The 18,565-nt window shown below is 31.7% G+C and overlaps 1 protein-coding gene across 5 annotated transcripts in view; it reads right to left on the bottom strand.

The window, feature by feature from the left end:
* Positions 1-1,655: 1,655 nt before the first annotated feature.
* The window catches only part of LOC111414307 (Rho GTPase activating protein at 100F), a 53,310-nt gene continuing 36,400 nt past the window's right edge, over positions 1,656-18,565 (bottom strand). For 4 of the 5 annotated variants that reach the window (XM_023045615.2, XM_023045616.2, XM_023045614.2 and 1 more), the window contains 2 exons: positions 17,956-18,173; positions 1,656-14,701 (listed from right to left, as the gene is read on the bottom strand). In XM_023045615.2, coding sequence (XP_022901383.2) covers positions 13,751-14,701; positions 17,956-18,173 — 1,169 coding nt within the window. In that variant the 3' untranslated portion in view covers positions 1,656-13,750. Of the gene's footprint in view, positions 14,702-17,955; positions 18,178-18,565 lie in introns of all 5 variants that reach the window. The other variant, XM_023045618.2, reaches the window with a different exon arrangement.

Here is an 18,565-nt window from a genome sequence, read left to right on the forward strand (position 1 = left end):
AGAGCTACTGAGATGAGAACTCTAAGAACGGTTACAGGTTTAACCCTGCGTGACAGAGTAAGAAGTGAGAGAATCCGCAAGATATGTGAAGTACAGGATGTGGTCAGATGAACAAAATCGAGGAGAAGATACTGGAGGGATCATGTTGAAACGATGGATGATGAAATATTGGCGAAGAAAATCCAAACGCAGCAACCAGACACCAGGCGACTCCCCGGAAGGCCACATAAACTCTGGCATGAGAGTTAGACGTCGCCATCACAAGATAATCCATAGGAACGGGAGAGAGAAATGGAAAAAATAAGAAGAGAGAAGAAAAAACTAGTCCTTAATGTAATAAGAAGACTTCTTTGTCAATAACAATATCTAATGAATTCATTGGTTCTAAAATTCCACTATGTTCTTCTGACTTCAAAAAGAGAAACTATTGCGAATCAAACGGGCATTTCCACTTAACTATATCGTATTGACCAAGATTTAAGCTTTTGAATGAGACATTCGTCATCAAAATCGGTTGAGTGACAAAATTTAATCAGATCCAAATTTGTGCATGATTATGTTGACACATTGTATGATTTCACAAGTTGTTGAATTTTCAAAATATCGGAAAATTAGTATCACATGTATAGCTTTGTTGAAAGATCTCGTTTTTTAGTTAGCACAAAAGATAGAACAGAAGTAGTGTGAAATCAAAAATAGTACTATCCATACCATCCACCTCCATTAAATGTGACCACGTGCAAAGTATTTTTGGTATGCTGCAATTTCACTTAGAGCTTCACAGTTTCAATCGAGGTTCTGTTAATTGCTGCCGTTATCATAAAGAATGACTGCTTTTTGTTGCATAATCTTCTCTTTGTCATCAATACACAATTATGGATTCATCTAAGATTAAGTTCTCTTCTAATTCAAGCAAATCAAGAAATGTAATACTGTAAACTGCTAGTTTTGATTTGTACCTATAATAATAATAATACATGGTAGATACATTATTATTTGGTGATATGAACCTTAATCCTTTGCTTTTTCATCTCTCGCTTCCTCCATTTTCTCTAAGTGTAGTCTGTGGTATTTTTTTTATATCACATGTTCTTAAATTCTCTTCCTTTATCTCCAGTAAGCAATGATCCAAACCACAGCGCAGATCTAACTTCCAATAACTTTGTCATCAGTCTCAGCACTTCAGAACAGTAACAGTTAGTAGGAAATGAATCATAAATGAAATTTGTAGCTGGAGCAGTTCAAAACTTGTGATAAATGTTTTTGGTGTAACAACTAAGATCTAGGGACTAGAACCAAAATAAAAACGCAAGTTAAAACCCAAGTTTTTGATCTCTACTCTCTTCACATTCAATATTACAGAAACAGTAGTTCTCCATAACAATTCCAGAACGGTCTCGGGCTGTTGGGAGATACAAATAATTTGTAAAGCGAAATTAGTAGCAATACAATTTTTGTAGAGTTATGAGAATTGTTGTAGGCAAAGTTTTTTACAATTACCTAATGATGACATTGACTTTAAGAAAATAGTGGAATTTGGAGTTCATTTTGTGCAACTAATGATATAATATTAATTAGAATAGGATATTTGAAGATTGAACCCCAAAGGTAAATAAATAATAAACTTAAAAAATAAATAAAAAAAGTCATTAATGTACGAGGTATAACTGAAATTTTTTTATTCGTTTACCTTGTTTTTTTAAAGTACATAATAGGAGGGTGTAGCCGACATTTTTTGACAAGCTATCGTAAATACTGATAATTCATTGATCCATTTTATTTTATTATTTTCATTCTTCATCAGAGAATTAGTTTCAACATCTATAGTTTTTCCGGAAAGGCCTCAACGGGAGGATTTCGCTTAAAACTACAACATACATTTTTTTGTGGTTATCTATTTATTTTTTGTAACCTAAAGCCAAAGATTAAAAACGCACTATCCAATAATAAGATTTATAATTTTTTATAGCGAAATTCCCGCCCAAGCCCGTACAAATAACAATTTTTTACGTTTTTTTTTTCATATTTTTTTAATTTAATTAGTCCTTAATTCATGTTTGTAAAATCTACTTAAATACAGGGTGAAATTGATCTGTGTCTTTTATGTGAGTGATGATTCTTAAAAAATAATCCGAAGAAAACGAAAAAATGACGTAAAACATATTAGCGATTTTTACATTATTTTTTTTAATAATAATTATTGTTACACAAAAATTATTTACTATTTTTTTTTTAATAAATAGTTTTGTAGCGCTCGAATGTACACTCCCACACTTTCTAAATACATATTATTACTTTTTTTTTAATTTCACGTAGGAAAGTATAAATAGATTGATATGTGCACACATTCTAGCTAAAATAATAAATAGACACTCTCAAAAATTAATAAGAAAAATTTTATTCTGAAATTAGGCCGGGATATTAATAAATAAAGAAATCATTCCATCTATTTATATTAATTAAAAGAAATCAATAAATAAAGTTCACGAAGTTGTTCCACAAATACATATTATTTTTCTTTTTTTTTTTTATTTTATTTTTTATAATGTTTTTATTTCGTTCGTGGTGCGAAGATATAATTCCGAAAAATCGATAACAGTCTAAAAAATTTAACTATGATAATACCATATTTTTCTCTCATCTTTCTCTCGATATCTACAAATTGACAAAACAGAAAATTGACTAGTTCGCAAGTGATTCTCTATTTTTTTTATAAATAACGACTCGCTCTTTCTTTCTCTCATTTTGCTTCCTCATGTTTCAACGTTTAATCAGCCCGTTTATTTATTATTATTCTTGCTTTTTTTTATTAATTATTATTAATTTCTTTTCTCCCTTTTCATCAATAATATCAATCGCCCTATCTATCTAAACATAGACGCAATAATATCAATGATAATACCGATAAATCGTACATATGTTTCGTAATATACAATACTTAGCCACAGAAATCTTTCTAAATCGTACGATATTTATTTTAATATATAATATATATATTTATTAGGCGTTCCTAGTTCTTTTTTAATTATAAATTATTATTTTATAATTATTAAATGATACAGTATTATGAAAGAAATCGTCGGTTTACAGTCTGTTTCATATTTAATGATTAAAAATAATAATTAAAAAAATGATTACAATAAAATAATATTAATTTAGGTGTTAATCTAACGTGATTTTTTTTTGTTCAAGATTTATTTCGTTTAAATTTACAACTCACAAATATTGCTACCAAAGCTTTTTTTATTTCTTCAAATTTCACCATTATTTTGAAAGCAATCGTACGGCGTTTTTTAAAGATTTTTACGAATAATTCAATAATTATATTAATTTTATGCGAGTTAAGAGACATTCGTGTTTATGTTTTGCAATATTCAGAATGTTTTATTTATCAGATTCAGAAAAATTTAATAAAGAAACATAAATTATTGGCACCATTTCTATTTTTTCTTTCAATAATTATACAGGGCGATTTAGTTTTCTTATGGATCTTAGTATTCGATAAAAAAATTTTCGGAATTTTAAAGATTTTGAGTGTCTTACAAAAAAATATAAACTCACCATTCTCTTCTACATCTCACATTATTTATTTAGATCAAGAGGTTGAACTCTTTATTAAAAACATATAGTAGTCAGCTTGCGAAAAAACTCCTGAAAATAGATGCCATAATAAAAAATAGACTACCAAAGATTGCAAACCAGCACATAGTCGTCTGCATCACAAGAAATGCCGGCAGAACAGAATTGGTAAAACAATGCTCATTGCCTTCCGCAAAGAAGAAGAAGAAAGTATAGAAAGTTACAAATACTTTAGTGACAGCAAAATTAACACTCATGTTACACAACGCTTCTAACATAAGGAAGGAGGTTTTAAGAAATATAATAGGGAAACAATCCTGGTACTGCAGCATTTTCATAGGGACCTTAACCTACAAAATATTGATAAGAAAATATCTAATTTTGCTAGCAGCCTTGAAGAATGGTTATTCCAATATAGAATCCTCGTGGCAATCCAGCTCCTTGACAATTCCAAATTCGAAGACTTAAGAGAATCGAAAGATAAGCTAATTCGAAGAGATGGAAAATAGTGTACAATGTCTAGTACCTACTTCATTTGTTATATACTATTAACACTCCAAAATTGGAACATGAGTCAATGGCAAGTTGATAATATATACTCATCAAAACCAACAATGAAACCACATAAGCTAACGTGACAAAATTACGAGAGTTCACTTCATCCTGTTCTTTTCCATATCAGATAACATTTATGTCTTAAAATTATACATTTACTTGGATCTAGAATCCATCTCGTGTAGTTGAGGTTCCACGTTCCAATATCTTGACTTCGGATGTTTTATTCTGGTTTTCTTGCCACTCTTAGGATGTTATAGTCAAATGTGATGCGAGATCTCCATCTTTTCGTTTGTCCTTATAATCTCATTTCAAATACATACTTTAAGTTTGTGTAAAGGTCTGAATTGCTCATTATCGACTTTCTCTACCATTGCTTGTGTATTAGTTCTTACCTGTCAATTCTGTTTCTGATTCTATCTCTTCTAGTCCCACCGACCACTTTCTCTAGTACTTCATTTCAGATGCCCTTATTTTTGTTGTAACCTTATCCACCATTGCCTATGATTCTAATCCATACAGTACCTTAAGTATATTGAAGTGATCTTGTCTATTGATTCATTATTTATTTTATTTAGTAAATTTGATTTGCTTTATTAATTCTCTGTCTGACATCTTCCCCAATTCTTCGCTCTTTGTTTCTAAGAATTCAATTTGGTTTACAAACTCCATCATTTCTATGAATGTTGAACTTCATCACTTTTTGTTTTAGATTTCTTTTCCAGATATTTTCATTATTCTGAAGTTGACGAGCTATGTTTACTTTTTAAATCTTTTGATATGATATTCATGTATATTATGAAAAGCAAAGTACTAGTAGGGTAAAGCTTAGTCATAACATTTAACTGTAAAAACGATAACCTCATGTGAATCACATGGTCACAATTTGCAAAAAAATCATTGCCTGAATTCAATATGTAAAATTTTTTCTGGATTTTTCTTTTTTATCTACATCTTTTTATACTGCTCTATTTCTTTGGGTGACAAACCAAGTACTTGTGTCAAATCAAGTACTTATTAGTTGTTTTACTTATCTATTGGTTTTCTAGTTTGTCAAATTGTTATGATTTCTCGGCGAAATCTGAGTGCAGACAACAAACCTTTTTTAGAATTGACGATTTTGATTTCGGGAACGACATTCAATGAGTCGATAATCTTCAGTATCTCACTGATTCCAACTCATAAGTGCTTGTTTTAGGATCGAAAACTAACCAAAAAATTAACACTTTTATTATTATTACTATATGCGCATAAGGATATACCATTTTCTCGATTAGTTTGATAAATATTGATAACAAAACGATTTATGTTCCTGTAAGCAAGTATAGAGTACATCATCCAAGGTCAATTCAAGGTCATTCCCAAGTCCGGACAGATATTTACTTCACATATATATTTTGAAAAATACAATTTTACCAAGTCTGTTTTTACGATCATCGTCCACAACAACTATATGGTATGACTTCTTTGGACTTCTTGGTTTAGTTATAATTGTTGTTAACCTTCTTGATAAATCATCTTGATGACATAATGTTTGTTGTTTAATAGAACGGGGTACAGATGAAACTTCTGCTTATAAGAAGAGGTAGATTCGTATGTAGTATTAACAAATATCGTGTAATCTCCATTTATCTCCACTTCATTCGGTGTCCTTTTGTAGAAATTGCTTTCTTTTTCAATTATCTTGCTGTAATAAAGTTACGCTACTATAAGTGTGAAGCACAATGGTGTAAATACCAACGATTGAGCTAACAAATGGCCAAAAATAGCTTGAAAAAAGCATAGATAGACCACAATCATTGCGAGAGACAGAATGTGTTAGTAACAAATGCTGGTCTAGGGAGGCTAGTTTTGAAATAATAGCATTTGAAATAAAATATCCAACACTAATTCATTTTTTTTTAAATATTGCATTCATCTTTAAATGAAGCCACAAAAACTGGGGTTGTACGAAATTACGCCCATCTAGTTTATTCTAAGCCGCTCAAGTTGGAAACAATATCTTCACTCAAAACCCATCAAGCATGGAACCAAGATACCGAAACGACCCAAACAGAGGTTAATATCTATTACTTGATTAAATCTGCCAGAAGAAGCTATACTGAAGAACAAATCTATACTATCTTAGAAAAAAGGATAAAAGTTTCCATAGGTATCCAAGGATTTTCTGAGAATTTTCCATGAGAACATGAAATATCTGATAATTTAGAAGATAAATCCTGGGATGTTCAGGAATATTTATGGATTTGGGTTTCAAACAGAATTTCAAAAGATGTTCAAAAAATGTATATGGATTTCCAAATATAATTAGAGAATTTCAAAAGGAGTTTCTAGAAGACCACGAGAATTTGTCACGATTTCTATGAATATCTGGGAATTTCCAGTTATATTTGTAGATACCCAGAAAATGTTTTCGATGATTTTTGAAGTTGTTAAAATATCTTTTAAAGATGCTAAATAGATTGGTAGATATTCATGTTTTTAAAAGATTTTATAAATATATAATCGGAAGATTTTGTAACGATTTTTAAATATTTACATAGACACTCAGAAAATTCAGACAATTTCAATGGACTTTCAGGAATATCCTGGAATTTCTGAGTATATGCAAAATATTTGAAAGATTTTCAGAAAATTTATAAGAATATACAGAGATTACTAGAATATCCAAGCCTCACAAAGAAATATTTAAGGAATGCAAAATATTTATAGAGGATTTCTATAGGATTATTATCAATTCTTGTGTAATACTATGCAAGAATGTAAGAACTTCAACTTGAAAACAAAGAGATAGTTTAAAAATGGAAGAGGATGTCCACAAGAAATTGTGCTCTATAATGAAATATTGGATGATAAAATCAAAAGTGAGTTATTACAGCTGATAGAAAGTCGGAGATGTTGTAGAAGAAGGTATTTGAAGAAGAACTTTGTTGTAAACGCTTTCATTTTATTCATTGCTTTTGGCAGAGAATGATAAGTAACTATTTTTCCTCTTGCAGAAAAATTGATCGCTATAAACAAATAAGCAAGTACAATTAAGTTTTACAAATTCATGGGATTTAAATTAAAAAAGTAAGGAAACTGATAGTTATCTTAAACTCCTACTTCAAGACTACTCAAGACAAAATGATGCAGCCAGAGTAAAAAACATGAACTAAAATCTTATCTTATCTATCATTTGTAAATAGTTTATGAGCCGTTTACAAGAACCTCAATTTTGTGCAAATTGTGTTGGGGTAAAATAGAATAAATTTATAACCTAATTTTATCATTTACTTAATCTTAGATTAGATTATCCAGATTAAGAATTTAATTTATAAATATTATATTCAAACACTAAAAAATTGTACCAAATACATTTCCATCGATTATTAAAACCATACAACAAGAAAAACTAACAAAACACCTTGTTAATTATCAAAACATTTTTATGGAGTGAACAAATTTTTTGTTGTATCATGAAATACTGAGCATTTTCAATTAATACATTATTGAGTTAGGAGATTTTCGATTTTTTTACTATTTGTATTATTTATTTCTTGGCACCGTTTTTCCTTTTCATTTCAAAATTCATACTGAATATTACAAACAATTCGAAACAAATTTATCTTTATTTTTTCTTTATGCGTATGATAATGTCATGACGATTCTTTGTGTTTTATGTTAACGTTGAATACGGATTATTTACAAAGTGACATCTAAAATCGTAGAAAAATTCCAACGATCTAAAAAAGAAAATTAACTTCGTTTCACATTTAACTCTTCGAAATTCGAAATTCAAGTAATTCTCGAATCGAATTTGAAGGTGAAAATTAAAAACACCATTTAAAGATGATTAAAGATGACATGTTTAGATCCTAAAAAATGTTTTTTTTTTAATGTTTATGTAAATGTTATGTATACATGTATAAATACTTTTTTTTATTTACGTTTATATTTTAATTATAATTAGATCTCCGATTTGTATTGAGTGTTATTCTTTTTTAACTTTATAGGCTAAGATCACATCGTAATGATGATGTTTTTGATGGATTTTCTCTCAATTCTCGTTTTTTTTTTAATTTTCTAGCGCGATGATAGACAATGACGCGTTTTATTTATACATCTAGGTACAAAGGATACACGAGATTACAAGTTAATTTTTTTGTAATTTTTCAATTTTTTTTCTTTGTTTTGGCAGTGAAATTTCCTCACAAAGACCATTATCGTCGTAATTTCCATCGTTTCATTCAAAATTGTGCCTACTTAAGATATTAAATTTTTTTATTTTTATTATCAAGGGCGTATTTGTCACTTTCCTTTCGGTTATTAATTATTTTATTAATTATTATTAGTTTTCCTTTTCTTTTCTCTCTTTATTAATACTAAAAATTGTAAATACAGTTTTACGATTTTTATCAACTTAATACAAGTAGTTGTGCTTCATATTTCTTTCGTAATAGTATTTCGTATTTAGTAAATTACTAAATATATATTATTATATAAATCTAGTCATTTTTTGTTAAATTATTCATTAATTTATATTCATATAAATCGCTTCTTTTTTCAATTGTCTCGTAATATTAATTAATTACGAATTATTTAAGTCGTTTCTTTTTTTTTCAAAGTGGGATTAGAATTGTGCTTGCCCTTAACAATTATTAGGTCATTCAATATGTTTTTTTGGTTTATTTCCATATAATTCATCTACGAAATCATAATAAGAGGAAGATTTTTTGTAATAAAGAAATCATTTTTAATTTAATTAATTTAAAATTAAAAAGCGAAGCTCTTTTACAAATAAACACGCTCCTATTTTCTAAATTTAAATAAAATTTTGACATTTTAATCATAACAATAAAATTATTACATATACAGGTATCCCATGGATGTTCTAGAGATTTAATATTTTCACAATGATATACGGCAAAAAGAAACCATTTTTATTCTTAGAGTCGTTTGGTATCACCATTTTTGAGGAATATATAAAATTTATTTAATAATTATATTATTCAAAATGTTTTCTGGGTTTTCTAATTAAACATATTATTTTAGTCTTATCTAAATTTGATTAAATTAGTGGTCAATTAGTCTTTCAGAAAAATATTGTTAAAAATAACATTAAAAAATGTCCAATTTACATTAATTTACAACAAAGCTTACAAAGTTAACAAAATCACAATTAACAGAAGTCTGTGTATAGACGCAACCCCTACACAACAATCGAATATCATAATAAGCACCGTATAATGTCCAGTACATTTTACAAAATAATCAAACATTTTCAAATCATTAGCGTAAGCATAACTTCACAGTTTCGATGTCTAGGCATGTTTATTTTAAATCCAGTGTGGCTTGCTCTAAAGGAATGTAAGCATATTTTATTGATTTTTTTGATTTCATGTCTTATTCTCCTTTTTCTTAGTGGAATTTCTAGTTAGCTTTTAGAAAGTAGTTGAGATATTTTCTTGATTAATTTTCTTAATTATGCTAACTCTAAATTCATTGTCATGGATTTGCTTCTGTATAATGTTTAATCTCCTTGAGTCAAGAATAGGTTTCCATCAAGAAGATATTCGAGATGCAGTGTGATGCGATGTGGAAGAAACTACATGTATTCACCTTAAAATCTGTTCTTTGGTGTTATTTATACTGTGTAGTGTAAGTCTTTCAGGCATTTATGGCAAAACCCTTTCGGCCAATTAAAAATCACTGATTATTCACTGTGTATGTCATCATACCACAGCAATCACAGGCTAATTCCTCTCCTTGTATTTCTCTTGCCTTGTTAATATCTTCATATTTTTAAAGCAGCAGAAATTCTTAAACACTATTTCTTGAATACGAGCTGTTTATTGCGAACATCAGATTCTTAAGTAATTTCACAGGAGGCGTTTCTTATTTCTAAGGTGCAACATAAATTTTATACTATGTGTGTGGTACTATGTGTACTATAAGTGTATTATTGAACTTGAACCAAGTTAGCGTCTCTCAAGCTGCTATCCTAGCATAGCTAACACAGCAAACAAAAAGATTTGCAAGGTAACCTGACGACCATAAAGTGTCACAAAGAATAGCTAAGCATTTATGGATCTGATAATTGTAGAAATGCTGCTATATTTATGGGTGACAGATCTAGCCATATTTATTGGTGAAAGATTTCACCAATGTCAATAAATATAGTTTAAAGTCGAAAACGTATTTTCTGACAACATTTACATCTAAAGAGTTACGAAATAGTCAAATCTGCGGTTGTTTTTGTAACCTGTTTATAACGAATATTTGAACAAACCCTTCGAAATCTACATCAATATTAAGTTTTGCAGCATATTTTATCATGGATTACTTTAAAAGGTTGAAAGTGATGCTAGGATTTAAAATGGTTTTATAGTATCACGAATAAACTATCGTTAGATGCTGCCTGAATGTCTATAGTTATGCCACTTGTGATTCTTATAAATACAATCCTTGAACCAATTAAGGATGGTAAGTAGAAATGAAAACGAAGTTAGATGATTGTTAGATCTAAGATTTAAGACAAAATATCTAACACCTGATGAGGTAGATGTGGGAAAATGAGAAATCTTAGATTTTTTATACAAACCCAGTAACATTTTTTATCGCAAATAGTGATCAAAAAAAAAAGTCAATGGATTTGAATCTAATAATTATGAACTAAATGAGGTAGAGAAAGCCACATTAAATGAAATATAATTTTAATCAAATTGAAGAAAATTAGAGGATTAATGAACACACAAAAGCATATTAAATCATTACCGTTTTAAAAAAGTGATGTTCTTGCCCGAAAATATACTTCTACCATTAAAACTAGAAAGAAGGAAAAAGTTCTATTTAAAATAATAAAATTATTACAAGAATATCACTTAAAAAAAAGTTAGGTGAACAAAAGAGCTATAGATATCTCCTATCCATGTACGAATAATTACAAACCCTAAAAACCAAAACCTTTTTGCCAAAAAGTGTCAATAACTAATGCTTTTTAAATATATTCTTTCTTATCTTATCTTCTTATCTTTCTTTTCAATTTATCAGCTACAACACCAAGTGCGCCATGTAGGGAAATTCTGATATTTGATTGAACCTAAAGACAGCCTATAATCATACTACAATCAAATGTTTGAAAGATAACACCGGATATAAGCATATTTAGACTCAGATAGATAAGCAATAACAGTTGTTTACAGCTCCTAAACATGTCAAAAAATGATTGAGTCTTTTTATTTATATTCGTATCAGATATTATTGCTGAATCCAGGCAGTAATTCTATAATCTATCAGGCTATGTACTCCAGAAAAAGCAGTGAACGTGATTGTCTTCGATCTATTTTCATAAATCCTTCACCTTTGTTGTTCTGCGTCAATATGAGCCTGTTTATTTCATCGTGTAGCCTCTTTTTGTATAATTTCCATAAACGTGTTTCCTTATACAGTGCTATTATTCAGTGCTACCAACTTGTTCATACTTATTACTTTCTCTGAGTCCAGCTTCTTCTTCATTTACACATTTCTTTGATTTTTTTCATTCAAATATGTTCTTGCTAGAAATTGTCTTTTCTTAAGGGATGCTGTCTGATCACATGATGTCTACTCACATCGTCCTCTTCGAAGAATGTTAGCCTGTCGTGGTTAACCTTGGTAATCCGATTGGCTGTAGATTTGGGATATAGGCAACTTATTCAGAATAATATCGTTGATTAAAATCTTTCCTCATCTATTTCCACGAAACATTTCCTCAATATTTGGCTTTCTCGTATTCCAACTATGGGATATAATAGCATCTTTCCACTTTTCTCCAAATATTTACTATTAATTTTTGTCTTTATGTCCTGATCTCGAGGTTTTGCCAAAATCCAACCAGAATCTAATCATAATCTTTAACATCTGAAATAAGTTGACTCTAAAAATGTCTTGGTCCAAATAGTTTACCTTTTAAGCTCAAAGTCATGTCTGAGAAACTGACTACATCTTTAGTTTAATCGTTCTATAGAATTATTATCAATCTGTACAATGAAATTAATTTATTTGGACCTGAGAGAAGCGGGTTTGGTGAATTTTGTATGTTATAGCAGTTTCAAATCACTTCTCCGAGTCATCTAAGTATTGTTAATGTTCATTTGAATATCGTTATTATCAAATTTGTTAATCCATCTGCGATTTGCGTATTTGGACGATCTGTGCTGTGTCACAGCGGTCATGTTAATATTTAACACTTTTTAGTTACTATAGCGAACATTTTTTTAGTAATTTTACGTCGAGATCGCGTGATAGGAACGGTAGCAACTTTCCCCGGTTCGAAAGCAGTAAGTCAAGTTACTGCTTTTAGCTACCTACTTTTAGAGCAATTATGACAGGAGGAGATCTCAATTGGATCTCAAGTAGATCTTACCAAATCTAGAGCAGTAAATCGAAGACGATATTATAACCAAAAGACTTTAAATGGAGATAATTACTATATTAATTGATTATTTTAAATACCGTCCTCAGGATCTTTTTGATTTCAAACGGCTACTTGGTAATCAATGTGATTATCAGGTAGTCCTTTAAAAAGTTAGTGAAGGTAGTGGGGATTATATACAATTAGACTTTTATTCATTAAAATAAACGTCTAATGAGGTCTGATACTTTAGTTAAATTTATTGTTGTAGATCAATCCGTTATAAACATCTTCGAGGAATTACTAAAAATAAAAATTCTCCAATTTGTATGGTTTTTCTGATAGACCAAGAGACATTGTACCTTTAAATTAAACATACATTCAACCTCAATACGATTTCTTAACTTCACCTTATGCTGCTTTCGATTATATCTTTTAATACGTCATGACGAAAAACATCAAGATCCAGTCTTAGATTTTTAAAGTGCAAGTTAAGGTGTTCATTAAGTTGATATTTCACTTCTTAGGTGGAACTCCTATTCTTTTCGTACTCCTTTAGCGTTAAAATCAAATGTTCAAAATCATATGTTTAGGACATTTTGAAAAGTAAGTTAATGTTTGGACCTAAAATAATGATTTAATATTTATCTTAAATTGTAAAAATAAAAATAAAAATATTCAAGTAGTTATTCTCTAATTTATCAAAAATTATTAAATAAACAATTTAATTCCTTTAATAGTGAGTTTTCGTCCTATATCAATTTGCAAAATATCAAATCAACAGTTGCAATAATTATCCAAAGATATCTATAACAACTTACAAACATACATTCTATACCTGTATTTTGCTTAAAAAATGTATCCCCAAAGAAAATTTGATAATAATTTTCAAAATAAAAAAATAATTTTAATTTCTAAATAACAATAACCACAATTCATTTAATAAATATATAACAACAATTCTATTCATCTAGAATATGTAATATAATAATAATCATATAATATATATTTTTTATTTTTCTGTTAATATTTATGTATATATATAATTTTTGTCTTCGAGTTTGATTTCTAATAAAGCAGACATATACAATAATCTCCATATATGTATATAAATTCTATTACATTTAAATTTTTCCTCGATAAATACCTCGTGTGTGTGTATAATGTATGTGTTTTTTTATTTAATTCTTTTTTATTAGAGACGATTTACTAATTTTTTCTTGTAAATAAGTTACTAACCGCTCAGTCGCTTTGTTCCCCGTCTCCTTCAACATCTTTTTCCCCTACTTCCCTTGTATTACTGTCCTCCGTTTCTATGCTACTCGTTGGTGTCGGTGTATCTTCAACTGCCAAAAGATTCCCCGGTTGTTGACTAGGACTAGTTTCTTGCAACATAGTCGTCGTCGTTTTGACACCGTATTTATTTAAATCGCTTAAATACGATGATTTTTCCGGGTATTTCCATCCGATTGTGTTATATCGAGATTGTTGATCACTTCCCGTATCATAAGACGACGTCGATGATTTTGAATTAAGCGTTGCGTATTTTTGTTGTTCTGTTACGAAGACATCGGAAAACGGAAATTGTTGTTTTTGATGATAATGATCACCACCACCTGGTGTATACTGAAGATAAGCCCCGGTTAAAAACGGATTAGTGCTAGCATAAGTAGTCGGTTGTTGCGTTGTGTAACTATACAAATTATTAGCGGTGGTGCTAATATTAGAAATGGTCGAATGAAGACCAGTGAGGGTAGTGAAAGTTGGTGCTGTCGTAGCCATCGTAACAGCTAATCCTGCAGAACTCGCCTGCATCGCTGGACTTCCCGATCTGGAAGCTGCCGCAAGAATCGAAGGTGAAGCGCGACTTAAACTGGATATCGATGGGGAATTTTTTGGCGAGCATTTAACGGAGGAAGAGGAGGGCGACGGTCGAATGGCCGGGGAAGCACCGCGACTTGGCGGAAGGCAGTGCTGCTGCTGCTGCTTCACCGAGTCAGAACCGGATTGACTGTCCCCGCTACTACTGCTTGGGGATCCTGGCGATGAGACAATCACCTGGCGTGGCCGAAGAACGGACGAGACCGACGCCGCTGCCACCGACGACGACGATGTTCCCACCACTCCCGACACCGCTGGGCCGACCCGAGGCGAAAGCGGACGGTAAGGACCTCTGCTTACTGATGATGGGCCCTAAACAAATCATATATTATGTATAATGTCTACAAAATTACTAAATAAATAATGCAATAATAATAGAGCTAAACTCATAACTTTCTAATATTATTTCTTATAGCAGCAGCCATGAAACCTTTTCAACTCTTATTTCCAACCTTTATGAAGGTATCCATAAAGTGTACTAAGAATTTGGACAATCTACAAATTAAAAGACACTCTACTCTGCATTATTAGAGATACAGAGGAAAGAATACAAGCCATCTTTTCCAAAAGTGATACAGAACACCAAAATAGTAGGTTGTTTCATAGAATGTTGATCAAGATTAGCAAAATCTAGGAAGAATTCTTACGATTACACTTAAAAATGTCGAGTTCCATATCCAACCAGATTAAAACAAAATGGCCTTACAAATCAACCAATTATTAGTGCTTAGAACAAAAGAATAGTTGTTTTAACAGTAGAACTACTAGTGGTGATTAATAGATCTAAACTGGGGACCAAAAGAAAAAATTGAATTCGATGTTCAAATGGAGTTATGAAGTGAATATACGGTACCGTATGCTGAGAGCACCTCCTAACCTCTCCTACTCAATTCTGAACAACCCTGTGGGAGGCTGCGGTAATCAATCCCAATGGGAGACAGGTCCAGGACTGACAAGAACCAAGAAAGAAGGAGAAGAAATGGCCCAAAAACCCAATCTGATAAAAAAGTATGGTTACCTAACATAAAGTTTCGGAGTAGACGAGACGATTCACGACGGAAATGTAAACGAAAGAGGATTATGAGAAAGGTATATGGAATGTAAGAATACTAAACAAATCGCAAGCTCAAACCGAGTAGTCCTTGCTGGATGAAATAAAAAAGTATAAGTTAGCAATAACGGCAATACAGGAATCCCGATGGCTGGGTGATGGAATCGGAGATATTAACGCTTAAGCCGGATATATATTTGTCTGACGTGTCGTGTTGTGACGCGTCAGAACGGTATCGGTTGAATACATTTACTATGGTGAGATTTATATTTTTGTGTCGCAATGTGTTGTGGTGCCTTGTGTTGTGTCGCATCCTGATGTCCGTCAAAGCAGTGAAGTGGAAAGTGACGCATAACGACAGATCAGACAAGTGTACACCTGTCTTATGACTCGTCAGATTTGCATTTCTTCTTTCTTTCAATATTATGTATTTAATTACATTTAACATTATCGGCATCGCTCTCAAGCTCTTTAACCAGGCCGTGAAATTCTCCTTTAGCCTCTCTTTTTCTGTTCACTGGATGAACCCAATATCTTCTCTCTTTTTCTTTTTTTAGAAGAGTTGCCAGTACCATAAAATGAATATCTTTTTCATAATTTGAATCAGAAGATTCATGGGAAAACATTATAAACCCACGTATGAACTCTCTGAGTGCTACGATTGTATTGATTCAAAATATCGCCAGAGTGCGTCAGAATACAACATATAAATGTGAACACTAACCATTACGTCAGAGCGCATCACGACACAACACGTCAGACAAATATAAATCCGGCTTTACACTGTGCTATACAGAAACAAGTAGACCCGAAGGAATTGAGAATGGCGTTCATAGTGGACAACAGAATAAGATCAACACCTAAGCCTTTCAACACATAAGTGAAAGAATGTTCAAACTGAGAAACCAGTCGCGTAGCTGTAACATCGTAATCAACTAGAAATCGACTCATCCCCAAAAAATGACACCAAGATAATAATCGAGGATATGAACGCAACGTGGAAACTAACAAAAAAGAAACTGAAGGAATAACTTGTGCTGATGGAGGAAACAGAAAGACGAAAATGAAGGAGTCTGTAATAGCAGCAAAAACACGAAGAAACCTTCAGTGGACTCCCAATTACAACACCACGTATTGTTGAAATAAAGGATGTCATTTAGGCTCTCGCAATGGATGGCGCCAGGGATTAACAACATATACTCGATAGTTATAAAAAACAGAATTTTTGGTCAATAGGCTATATGACCTAATCCAAAGAATGTATGAGGATATGATAAGAGTGTAATATGTCTATAATATGTCCTATTTACCAGAAGGGTGAAAAATTATAAGAGATACAAAATATTTACATTCATACTGAACCAGCGACTACAGGAGTATACAGAAAAAATAATAGGGGACGAGGAATTCGGAAAGAAAAATCCACCATAGATCAATTATTCACGACTAAGTAAATACTGCAGACCGCATCCGGTGTGAGTTGACCAATCATGATCGTAAGACTGATACGAAAAACATTAAGTAATACACAAGCTTGTACACATACAAGAACAGCTGACAAAAGTTTTCAATATTACACAAGGACTAAAAGAAGGGGATGAGCTGGCACCAACATTATTTAATATGGCACGAGAACATGCCATACGAAACATGAAAATAGGAAGATCGAATCTACTGACAAACAAATCAGTACAGCTGGTGGCCTATGCGGACAACATCTTAGGCCATAGGGATACAGAACAAACTTATAGATGAATGAAGGACGTGGTTAAGCCGGTGGAGCCGAGAACAAATATAGAAAAAGCGAATATAATGATGCAGACTAGGCCAGGCAGAGTCGTGGGTGGTTACACGGAAGTGGTCTCACAATTCGTATATCTTGGAATGAAGCTAGCGATGGATGGCAGCCAGGCTGCAGAAATACGTAGAAGAATACTGCTACCCAACAAAGCTTACAATGAAATAGCCTATACAATAAAGTCTAAGGATATATATAGGAACATAAAGACCATGACGCTAACTCAGAAACTGCCAAACAGCATAGACGTCTTCGAAAGATAGATATTGAGAAGGATTGTAGGCCAATGCTCTCAGAGTACATAAAGATCCAGAAATATCAATTGAAGTGCTGGATAGACCAAATAACCAGATCATTTTGGCGTATGTTCATGCCGATGCCGGTTTGATCTATAACTTACCTACAATAGTTTTAATACTGAACTTTATGATTATAAAATTGAAGAGATGCTAAGAATTTTTAATAAACATTCCAACTTTCATATTGGCTGACAGCCAATTACGTCTAATTTAGTATTTAAATTGTAATAGTGAAATCATGTTCGTTGTTAAGATTTAAATACACTTTTAGATAGGCTGTGCTAAAACAATATGTAAATCATTCAATAATTCGTTCACTAGGTTCTTTTTGATCACACAAAATCTGAACGTAATTAGCATAATCAAAGCAAAATTATACTAAATCCTACTTTTTAACGCGAAAAGTTTTGTAACTTACTAGTGTCTGCTGTAATAGGACCTGTGGCGCAGGGCCTCGTTGGCCCAATGCTGCTGAGCGAGGAGGAGGAACTAACGGACCCGCTAAGGCCCGAGACTGCTCGCGCTGCTGCTGCTGCTGAACCTGATGTTGCTGATGGGGCACCCCCGGTTGCATGCTGCCCACTTGCGACGCACTGCGACTGTCTCCACGCGGCCCTAGTGGCTTGGCGCGACGACCTATCTGAAAAGTACGACCTCTCAATACCAAAACGACAAGAACAAAAATCGAGTTAAGAAAATTTCCGGAATTTTAAGAAGAAATTAAACAAAACACAATAAATTAAAATCGTAAAAAAACGCATAGAAGAAGGATTTTGTGTAAATTTGTATGATGATGAACATGATAACGGAAAGAAGAAGAAGATGAAAGGACTTTTAAGGGATATTTTTGCTTGCCTAACTAAGAAATGAACGACTTGTGTTATTCGCCTCTTTCTAACACTAAGGTTTTCTTTAAATATTTTTTTAGTACTCTACCCGTGCATGCCAAATAAATAATAAAAAAATTAACGTATCAAGCAGAAGAGCATGCAGATGCGTATCTTTTCATTTGGGAATTACTATCAGTA

Source organism: Onthophagus taurus, chromosome 1 (genome assembly GCF_036711975.1).
Source record: "Onthophagus taurus isolate NC chromosome 1, IU_Otau_3.0, whole genome shotgun sequence".
NCBI classification, from domain to species: domain Eukaryota; kingdom Metazoa; phylum Arthropoda; class Insecta; order Coleoptera; family Scarabaeidae; genus Onthophagus; species Onthophagus taurus.